Source organism: Schistosoma haematobium, chromosome 4, assembly GCF_000699445.3.
Source record: "Schistosoma haematobium chromosome 4, whole genome shotgun sequence".
NCBI lineage: Eukaryota > Metazoa > Platyhelminthes > Trematoda > Strigeidida > Schistosomatidae > Schistosoma > Schistosoma haematobium.
The window spans coordinates 36,615,051-36,627,233 of record NC_067199.1 but is presented as its reverse complement, the minus strand read 5'-3'; the positions used below and the strand labels follow the sequence as shown (position 1 = coordinate 36,627,233).

The window sequence follows — 12,183 nt, the reverse complement described above, 5'->3', positions numbered from 1 at the left end:
CTTGTACCAATGTTTATGTGTTTAAATAAATAATAAAATAAAACGACAATTATTGATTCCATAATACACTTAACCAATTAATATCAGTCATCTTATATAAAGAAATATTTATTGTTATATCCAAAGCTTATATTCTGATATGACGCATATAACTTGAGCACTTGAATACGCTAGAACCCTTTCAAGTCACAATGAGAAGACAGAAGACTAGTGAAAGTAATGTTATTTCGGACAGTATCAAATTATAGTACAAACTGTCAGGTATTTATAGTTTTTAGTAAAAACAAAATCATCATTATAGCTGTTTAATCCGGACACAGGGGGTTATTAGCATTGTCCATTCGGGAAGCTACACGTAGAGATTCTAGAATATCCTTCCAGAAGATGATTGGATGGAATATCTTCGGCTCTTTCTGAGTTTCTTAAGGCTTCCTCGAGTTCACCTATGGACTATCCTCACATTTATTTTTATAAAACTAGATTTGATTATAGATTTTATTGTTCATAAAATAGGTGCGCCTTTTTTTCTTTCAAATTTTCAAGGTTTATTTACAATTACCAGAGGAATTATCAATAGAATCAAAAACTTATGAAAAATTTTCACCAATATGGATTATTTATGGTTTACAATTAAATAAAATAATTGAACAAATAATAATTAATCGTATTTATACATGGAATTCTATTGAACGTTATAGTTCTAAATCAAAAAATATTGTATTATATAATACAAGTATCAAACTATATGAAGTACAAATTCGAAGAGCATGTAAGTGATCTCAATTACTGTTATTTGGTTAAATTTTAATGTAATGTGATGTGAGCTACTTATATTCATATAAGTAGTATATAATGAACAAATTTAAAGAGTATTCCTGTAGATCATAAAGGAAAGATCGAGAACGGAAAGCAATTGGTATGAAAATGTATGAACAATGAAATCTTAGATGATGGACTGGTATTTGCGAAAGGAACAGTCAAGTTTGAGACGAATGATTGATATTTTGCAAATTACGTTTTTTACTCTATGGTTCTCAGATTTTAGTGAGATGGTTTAAATAGAATTCGAAGTTGTACGAATTCACTTGGTGTTGTTTTACTTGTATCTTCCCACTGTTATTTAGGACTGCAATTGGTCAGTCTCATGTTGACATATGTGCATCCTGTGCTGATTGCCTCAATATAGCCTTAAGTCACAAGCTTTTTAAACAAAGATGTATAGCGGCTAGCGGTGGAATCTAGGACGCGCGTTTCGTTCTATTTGGGACTCGTCAGCTGGACTTACTCTGGGATATTAGACAATTCCCTATATTTGATCATTATTATCTCCAAAGGATTGCTGACATCCAGTGGCAACACCATGTTAGTAATGCAGGGGTCTGGCAACGTGTGTTCGGGCACAGTGATGATGATTAAATTAGTGTTATAATCTATGGAACACTAACTTTAGTGGCCTGAACATGTTCTACGAATATCATCTCAGAGAGTTCCATATCATAACGACGTTTAGACTGGTTGGAAAAAGTGAAAAGCTAGTCAGTGCAAGACATGATGTCGTTGTATGAAAGAAAACTGTACAGGATTGGCTTGCTTCCCGACTCCCCGGTTTGGGATCCTGAAGATGTTCTAACACAGTGGCTTGAGGCATCATCAGACGTGGCCCAGAATAGAAGTCAGTGGCAATCCTGCTGTGACTTTCTTTTACATTCTTCACAGAAATGAGAGTAACTCCATTCTTGTTGTATTTCTCCTAACTGAACTTCTTTTTCTATTGTTACTGTTTCACTTTCAAACATTAATTTCTGTTCACTATCCCACTTCTCTTATGTTATGCTCATCTACCATTTTGTACCTCTTCAAAACCTCATTTTTATTGTGTAGCGCATATATATTTGATGCTCCTTTGTACCACTATTCATGAGATCAACGAATTTAATAAATGTATCCATGTAAATGAGTAATAAAATCTATAAAATTTAATTCATTTTGTAATGTTTGTTTGAATTTTCTCATTGATGTGTAGAATTGAAATTCATCAGTCTCATATTGGCATGTGTGCATCCTATGAGGATTGCCTCGATATTTTTTTCATATCACAAGCATTATAAGCAGAGATGGATAGGGACTAGCAATACAATCCAGAACACGCGTTTCGTTCTATTTAAGACTCGTCAGTTGGACGTACTTCCATCCTAGAGTTGATGTTCACTCAGAGACTCGAATCCAGTGCCGTTCGCTTCAAACGGCATCGTTATATCCACTTTCTTGTGCAATGGGGTAAATTTTAAATTTATTTTTTATTGTTTGTTTGAATCTTCCCATTGAAACGCATGTCCTGGATTCCACTGCTACCTGCTATCCATTTCTACTAAGTTTAGCTAAATATCCTTGTTAAGAGATGAAAAATACAAATTCAATAAATATTTTAGAGGTGAACTAATATTCTGTAAGTATATCATCGATGGTAACAAAACTGAACTTGATATTCATTGAATTCTTTTCTTTTTTTAAACAATGCTGTGATCTTGATTTCATTCATTTGTTCTTATTAATTGTCAAATGATGGAAACTGAGACCTCCATGGAAAACCTGGAAGCATTGGACTGCCGTTTTATCCTAGAATGGGACATTAGGGTAACATAAATAGAGTATGATACAATTATTTGCTTGGAATTTTACAAATGTCAGTAATATCATTAGAAAATATCTGGTCTACAAAGTTTACCAATTCAGAATGACGTAGTGTGGTGTGTACTACTGATGTCGACAGACATAAGTAGTATGTTTCATCAATCGAAAGTGAAATGGCTTGAGGAGGAAGGTTAAGAAGATCAAATATAAGAGAGCGAGAACGAAGAATGATTAGTGTGGAAACAAAAGAACAATGAAGTATGAGACGATTGACTGATATTTTCACAAGGAACAGTCAAGTTTACGACAATTGATTGACATTTTACAAATCAATTATATACAGTATAGGTCTCAGATTTTACTAAGATATTCTGTAATTCGATTGTCCCCACTTGTATTCTCGTTTACTACAGTAGTATAATTTGTCAGATAACAAAAATAAAGTCAAGTATTTGCGAAACGTTTTATACTGTATTCTTTGAGTTGAAAAGTTTGATTCAATCACTTCGTAATACTTCAACACAGAAGCATGATAATAACAATGTCGCTGTTACATATGAAGAATTAAAAAGCATAAACACATGGTTGATATCTTTATTTGGAAAATATTCCGAACACTTGGATGATATAAACGGTAATCATGGATATGATATAATTTATTCGCTACTGAGTAGTTTGTAGAATATTCTATGTTAGAATCATAAAAGATCCATAGGTTACTGCTTAGTTGTTGTAAACGATTTCATTAGTGAAGAACCGTATGTATAGGGTTTAGTTTCTTTCATTATAACTATAGAGGATATAGTTCCGGACTTTATGTAATGAGATCCAGGACGTAAGTTTTGTCCTATTTAGGACTTGTGAGTTGGGTGTACCTGAGTTTCAAATTTAATTTTAATTTTTCCTATTGTCTTTAATTCTGAGATGCAAGTACATCCAGCTGACAAGTCCTAAATAAGACCAAATGCGCATCCTGGATTCCACTGCTAACAACCATCCATCTCTGCTTATAATGTCTTTATTTCTGTTTGTTATTTTAGTTGGAAATTGTGATGATGAACGTGTCAGTTGTACTCATGGTTGCGAACATAATGCAAGAAATCAATTTTTTTGTCATAGAAGTTGTCTAGTTCCAGGACAGACTTGTGGTAAGCTTTGTTGTAACAAGATCTTATCAAGTTTTCACGTTAATTGACATTGTAATATGTAGAGTATTTCTTAATATACAGTGGATAAACTGTCAGTTACTGGCAATCATTATATTACTCATTAGAACTGCATTTAAGATATCTAGATTTGGTTAAAATGAGTCCCAATACTCGTCAGGAAGGGGATAGTATTGTCACTGTTAATTTTTTACCAATGAAAATTTTCAAGAATGGACTAACGGAAATCCACTCACTTCAGTAAAACAAGACTAACAATGGTAGTAGAGTATTTCAAATTCATCATTTATTTCATGCATTCTATTCATCTACTTATAACCCAACAATAATAATGTTAACTAGTATAGGAGGTCGCCCTAACACCTAAACATCCAGAGTTCAATTCTGGATGGGGCAGTGGATACTCAAATCTAAGTCACATAATAAAACTAAATAGGTCTTCAGTGCTTTATCCTTTTAAACGTCTGTCCACTTAAAGTCAATCCATGATATAATCTATCATACTAATTGTTAATTACAACTATACATACCTTACATAGCGTTCGCACAAAAACCTTGATTAGGCTTGATTATGACATGAACTTGGAATAATGAAAGTAGTGAATATGGAAACATCGAAGAAATCGTTCATACGAATGGTCATTTGAAGAATAGTTACACGAATACTCTAGAAAAGAACACAGAAGTAATTGCACATAGAATTCTAGAAGTGGAAAATTAATGTCATGCCTTACATAATACAAGATAGATAAATGACTTAGTTAAGTTTGTAAAAGAAGCAAGAAACAGGAAAATTTTTTTTATAATTTAGAGTACGAACGGCGATAATACGTAATTGATCGTTGAAATTAAGATTATCGGCGCAAAGTACGATTGATTAGTGTCGTTTTGAACGAATAATTTAGGTTCAAAATTCTTTATAATGATGGCTTCAGTAATGCTTAACATTGTTGAATTCATCCACTTTGTGGGTCATTTTGAACCAATTTGAAACATCAATGATATAAATCACAATCACACAGACAATATTGCATTATACATAAAAAATATCATGATAGTGGACTATTCTCTGATATGTCAACAAATACAGTCAAACTGACAATGATGGCAAATAATGCAAATAAAGCCGAATAACTTTAGCCTCGTTTTTCACACTACTTTTAAAAATAAAGTAATTTGTCAATAAAATAAAAAACATTACAACAAGCTTGTGATCCATTCTACTGAATTGGTTGATACGATGTTCATCAAAACATACAGATGTTGATTAGAAAAACGAGAACACAGTTACGCAATAGGTTGCGTTATTTTATTGGTTCATCATGGTTATTCGCACCATTCCAAATAGATATTTGCTGAATTCATGGTAACTGTATGATGTCGTATAATAATAAATGCATTTTAAAATCAAATTGTAGGTAACATTATTCATGATTCGTGTAAATTTCATCCAAATTATTATGGTACATGGGATTTAATTGAACCGAGTTCAATTCAAGAATCAGTGGGATATGAACATCCAAGTAGTCGTTTAATGGCTCAGTTTTTCATTAAAAATGACAAATTAATTATATCTTCAGTAACTGGTATATCGTATACTATGGATTTGTATTGTGTTAAAGAAATACAAGAATCCTTATATGATCGTTATATTCTACGAAGTGATTATCAAACAAATGGATGGTAAGTTGAAGTAAACTTGATGGATTTCAAATGACTTTCTATTTACTATAAAACCTAGAATTAGTTAGATAGTTTTCAAGATGTTTGAAAGATGGAGAAAATTGTAGCTTTGGCTTTGAAATTCGTCTTTAGTAGTGTTGTATTTTCTGAGCTGTGATCTATGAAAACTAGATTGGGAAAATTATTAACACACGTTACAACAGTTCACCGGTAATAATCAACACATCTAAGAGAGAAATAGAGCAAGAAGAACGTACTCTCAGGAGAGCTTTTGGGGAAAACTTATTGGAATGACACTGGAAGAACTGCATTATATTCAATTTCACTCATCTATATAACGATTAAATGCAGTGGTTAATATTTATAGAGATAATTAAACTGACAAGTCTCCATTTTAATCCAAAATCATAAGGGATTATTACAATTGAATTTTTTTGTTGAAACGAAGAGAGACTGAAGATCCTGGGTTCAGGTTCCCACCTGTGGAGTCGTAAATGCACAATGCTTAGGAGTCCGGTACTAAAATAATATAGATATCCAATGGTTCCAAGTTTCCAATAGTATTCTGAAAGTAATGAGTTCGTGGCTTCAATAAAAATAAACTTAGGTTATACTGAATAAAATCTCACGGGGCGGGATCGTAAATGGGTATCGCTGAGGAGTCCCATACTAGGACAAAACGGCCGTCCAGTACTTCCAGGTTTTCCATGAAATCGACTCATGATCTCAACTATTAAATTACTATAATATCCACAAAAACCCATTTCTGATATTAATCAACATGTGCTCACTGATGACTAGCTTCAAGAGGTATATCCTGGAGTTCTAGTGAGAAGCAGTGACCACTGGAGTTCATCCGGGTCTGTTGTGTGATAGTAACTCATTGAAGACAATGATGAATGTGTCGCTCAATTTCATGGATTGGTTGAAGTTAGACGTTAATATCGTTGGATGCCATCTCAGTGGTCTAGATTCGCGCACTAGACTGATAGATCCTAGGTTCAGATCCCTGGGGGCAGGGTTGTGGATAGACACTTCTGAGGAGTGCCACAATAAGACGAAATGGCCATCCAGTGCTTCCATATTTTCCATAGTGGTCTAACTTAAATTGACTCATGATCTCAACGATTAAATTACTAAAATATCCACACAACAAAACCTTTTCTGTTATTGACTTCAATTTAAATGAATAGAAATCACATTGAATGAAAATTACATCTAAAATCAATACATGATTATCCACTTAGTTTCTTCCCATTAAATTACGGTTGGTGACATTAAAATCAGTGGTATATAATTTCTTTGTGAAAATATAATTATTGTCTAATGATTAAGTATTATTACGTAACAGTATTCTTGTTACCTAAGGAAATAAATGAATGAAATAAATTTACATAAATTTAAATAGTACAAAGGAAACAATTTAAATAGTTGGCAAAATTCAAAGGTTAGATATTAACACCCTTGGATGCCGGCTCAGTGGTCTAGTTGGTTAAGCGCCTGGAGAGAGACTGAAAGGTACTGGGTTTGAGTCTCGCGGGGTGCGGGATCGTGGATGCACACTTCTGAGGAGTCCCATACTAGGAAGAAATGGCCGTCCAGTGCTTCCAGGTTTTCCATAGTGATCTAGCTTCAATTGACTCATGATTTCAATCAAAAAATAATCCAAACAAGTTTGATCGTGTTAACGTAAAGTTATTCTGGTTAAATGTAAAGACATCTATCTTTGTTTTGGTGTAGATTTGACTGAACATACAAATATATGTTGTTTGTAATATATGGTATTAGATATTGGCATGATCAGGCTTGTTTTAATTGTACTTACTAGATTTGGAAATGATAGTTATCATGTTAAGTAGTTAGAAATAAATGAAATAACAATGAGGAATTGATCTATAAGGTTATCAATTCATTCTTTAATGTTCTATTAATGTTTTTTGTAATCAGCATTTCCGGGTATTTTCCCTTTCATTTCATAAGTGTCCATTTCACTAAAAATATTATTTCATGCATCTTAAGTTATCCACATTTGTTTACTATTTATTATTTATTTATTTGAAAACATAAATATTGGTACAAAGGGGCACCGAATACATATGCACCACACAAGTCACTTGATTTGTATGTGGGCTACGATACTTCCTGGGTGCCCAAACTGTAGCAGATTGTTTTCTTAGGGGACCATACCCGGAGCCTTCGACCTAAAGGTCTGATCGGTGAGAGAGTGGAACAGCATCAGGAGATGCAGTCCCATATTAGCCGATGACTGACGATTGGGTGATATGCCACTTACTCCTTTAGGATACTGGAGCTCATGTACACCATTGGTTTGAAATCAGGGTTTTTCAGCTCCCCTTAGGTGGACCCTCCATATCTACTAACCCGGTTAAAGCGCCGGACATTTGCTTTTTGTTCTCTCAATTTCGTAAACAACACCCCTTCTGAGAAAAGACAGTGAGTAGGACTTCCTTGGTAGTGGTTGTATACGTGTGGCAATGTGAGAGTATTTCGAGAGAGAGAACTGACTTTCACCTGTACCGGGGCATTTGGAGGCACTTCAGTTTAGCTTATCTCCATAGTCTTTATAAAGAACATAAAAGTTTTGAAATGTAGAATTTCAAATGAAATTTCCCGTGAAAGTTACATTCTTACATGCAGTAATTTGCAACTAAATGAATGGAAAAAATGTTGAAAATTGATGGATACTGTACATTTATTGAACATTGAAAATCATAATACAATCATTTGAGAAAACATAGGCAAAAGAAAAATACTGTAATGAACCCATGAAAGATAAAAGAAATAAATGTGATTACATTGTGGAGGTAATTAGCAATATATTTGTTTAAATGAAATTTCATAGATTCAATAGTAATCATTCAGTTTATCTTGCAAAACTATTTCGGGACGTATTATTCACTCTCAAACCAGGAGATTGGGCGCAGGTGCATCCACTCTTTGTGTTCTCCCAAATTTTAATCTTCTGAATTCTTCATGTGCCATTTTTTCTCTTTCCAAATTTATTTCATTAGATTATGCTCCTTGAATAACGTCTTCAAACCCTAATCTTACTGATTACTGTTTATACTTTTACTACCTCTACCAATATGGGATTTGAATCGATAATTGTATCTCTGTGATGTGGTATGGCAACTTGAACTAATGTAGATACGTACGTTCGTATGTTCGTACGTACGTACGTAGTCTACGTTGTTACTGACTGACTGATTCAATTTATTTTGACATTTATTTTAGTTATTCCAGAGATCTATGTTTAGAAATCTATCGTGGTAATAAAAATGATTTCGAAACATCATCAAATGTCAATGCAATACTTTATAGAATGTGTAAGTAATCTTTTTACATAATACAATTATTTCATTCTGTTATTTATATTTTGACACGAATTCATTTACAATGACATTACTTCACGATATCATAAACTGGTTAAGGTTAGAAATTTGAACTATATTGTTTGGATGTTTAGTAAAGTTGTGTTGTATCCAGAGTAGTCGAATTATTATGTAAGGTTTCAAATAAGATTAAATATGCTTCTTGGATTTCTCTATCAACTACATTTCATCTTTACTTAAGTGTATTATGAAATAAAAAATCGGATTGATTGAGGTTGGACATGAACATCGTTGGATGTCGACTCACTTGTTTAGAAGTTAAGCTTTCGGACGCGAAACTGAAGGCTCTGGGTTCGAATCTCGTGAGTGGGATCGTTGATGCGCATTGATGAGAAGTCCCACAACAAGACGAAACGGCCATCCAGTGCTTCCACGTTTCCAATGGTTGTCTAACATCAATCGGTTCATGGTCTCAATCAAATAAAATACAATAAATTTGTAATATCCTAGGGAGTACAAAAATTAAATTTTCCGACGTTTCGTGACCTAATGTAAAACCTATTTTAGAGAATAAAGTCATTTCAGTCACAGTCGATATATGCCATCAGGACTGGTAAATTGCAGTCCTAACATCATCAATGCGAAAAAGAAATAAACATTTACAAAATACGTGTTTAGTCATTCGATTAATGTTTATCAAAATCCTATCAGGAGATTGCTAATAATAAAAGAGAAAATTTTCTAAATAATTAATTCATCACTAAGTAGTACCAAGTCTCTCTTAGTGCTGATCAGTATCATGTCTATCTAGTCATTTAGTGTTGGTTGACTTCTATCAATCAAGTTGCGATATGACTAATAGTGGCGGGACTACAATTTATGGACGAATCAATCAGATTTAGGATAAGATGCCTTGGATTTTGGCGCGAAATCCATTCATCCATTTGAATTAATAGCGTCTTTGCATTATAGCTGACGTCAGTTCATGATGAAAACCCTAAATCTAAATCCTAATCCAATCATAATTCTAATTCCTCGCACTGGTCTATAACCCTCGTCTATCATTAGTTAGTGGGTGGACATGTTCAAGGCTACCTTAGAGTCACTCGAAGGTCGTCCATCAATTATAGTCTCACCGATGTACGTTTCATACGTCTTGGGATTCTTCATCAGCGTTAACAGAACTAATGCCTCTTATAACTTTAAACTGATTACTTTAATAAACACCAGATAGTTTTTTTAAGAAAGGGATCATACATGGGTGTCTGTTGATTTATGTGTCAAATTAAGCAAATGATGACAGAAAAGCGCATTTACCAATTTTTTAAAATATTCTTAATAAGTCTTCTAATTGAACACTAGATTCGGTTCCTAAGCTCTTCTAGCAACCACCAGGCTAAATCTACACAGCGATTTGAACACGAGAGGAAAGGCGTGAAATATGTAAGAAACGCTTGACTCTAAGGTTCGTTTATGTACAGAAAATCTAAGGTTTTGCGGCATTTTGGATGGCCTTGAGTTTCCGGAAAATTCTTGAACGCTACTGGACAAATTAGCAGTATAGGTAATCATACAGTTAGAAACGCGACATGTGACGTTTTACTTTCTAGATGTTTCTGTAAAAATATCTCTTGAATGCTGATTGGATAAAATGTTTCTTAGCGTTTACAGAGCCTGTTTTGGTTTTTTTCCGAGGAATTTTCTGGATCACCTCAACAAACTTTTGTGAATCTTGATTATGCGTAAATGAAAACACAAAAAAAGAAAATAACTAACCAAAATAGAAATTACTTTGATATTGTTTACTTGAATCTTCTCATTGATGTTTAGGATTGCAAATGATCACTCTCTTATTGGTATATATGCAAACTGTGGCTAACGCGATAGCCTTTGAAGCGAACATTACTATATTCGAGTCTCAGAGTGAACATCAACTCTGAGATGCAAGTACATCCAGTTGATAAGTCCTAAATAGGACAAAACACGCGTTTTGGATTTCACTGCTAGCCACTATCCATCTTTGCTTATAACCAAAATATATTTTATTCATAGAAAGATTATCTTTTGAAAATCGTGACTAACCGACGGTCGATTGTTTTTGCTTTGCGCATATCTATGATCTAAGCGACAAAAATGACAATTATTCATTGTTTGCTAACTGAATGAATTTACTACTAGACTACTAGATGTTAACCAATTTACTTTTGTATTCAACTAACTCATGATCTTAACCATTGAAATAACTATAATATCCACAAAAACCCTTTTCTGATATTAATCAACATATGCTCACTAGTGACTGGCTTCAAGAGGTATATCCTGGAGTTCTAGTGAGAAGTAGTGATCAGCGGAGTTCAACCAGGTCTGTTGTGGAATAGTAACTCACTGAAGACAATGGTGGATGTGACGCTCAGTTTCGTGGATTAGTTGAAGTTAGAAATTAACACTGTTAGATGCCGACCAGCTCAGTGGTCTAGTGATTAAGCGCTCGTGCGCGTGACCACTAGGTCCTGGATTCGAATTTCACTGGGGGCAATGTCGTGGATGCGCACTGCTGAGGAGTCCTGCAATAGGACGAAACGGCCGTCGAGTGCTTCCAGGTTTTCCATGGTGGTCTAGCTTCGACTGACTCGTGATATTAACCATTAAGATTATTATAATATCCACAAAACCCATCTAATATTATTTAGGACATTGATGTAGTTTGAATGAAAGCGAAGTGTAAAAGCAACTCACTCTCTATATAAGTGTATATTATATAAAAGAATTTCTACGTTGTGTTAAAGTATTAAGTTTTATATAAAGCTGAATAGAAATCGTTTATTTTAGGTTTTACTGAAGTTAAATATTTATCTGATTTATTTGAATTAATTTCTTTAATGATACTCATTCATAGTTGTTTCTTAATATTCAAGCTGTCGGTGGTAAACATCTTTTAACCGATATATGTCAATTCAATAATGATAATCAATTATATGGTCGAACAATTTATCCATTAAGAGGAAATATATTAATACGAAATACAGCGGATAAAAGTAAGCTTTATTGTTTATAAGTGTATCATTACAAAAAGAAGTATCATGTTTTCTATGTGAGTATCTATTTTCAATTATCTTATAAACATTGAATTAACTATTGAATGTCATTGAGAACATCTTAGAAAAGTTTTTAGAAGCTGAGAAAAGCTTTAGTTCTATTATAGTGAATGAGAAAACAAGTGAGGACAATCGGATGTATTAAAATAAAGAATTGCGGAATATCTTAGTAGAATCTGAGACTTATTTACTTACTTAATTTTATTACTTCCAATGGAGCATAGGCCGCCGACCAACCTACTCTCCAACCCACTC

General features: G+C 33.6%; 1 protein-coding gene across 1 annotated transcript in view; it reads left to right on the top strand.

Annotated features, from left to right (window-relative positions):
• MS3_00010959 (uncharacterized protein) overlaps window positions 1-12,183 on the top strand; it is a gene marked incomplete at both ends in the record, with an annotated part of 74,470 nt that overhangs the window by 48,902 nt on the left and 13,385 nt on the right. Inside the window, 5 exons of the mRNA XM_051219373.1 lie at window positions 544-769; window positions 3,672-3,779; window positions 5,216-5,480; window positions 8,736-8,827; window positions 11,749-11,868. Of these exons, the coding sequence (XP_051066889.1) occupies window positions 544-769; window positions 3,672-3,779; window positions 5,216-5,480; window positions 8,736-8,827; window positions 11,749-11,868 (811 nt within the window). The remainder of the gene's footprint in view (window positions 1-543; window positions 770-3,671; window positions 3,780-5,215; window positions 5,481-8,735; window positions 8,828-11,748; window positions 11,869-12,183) is intronic.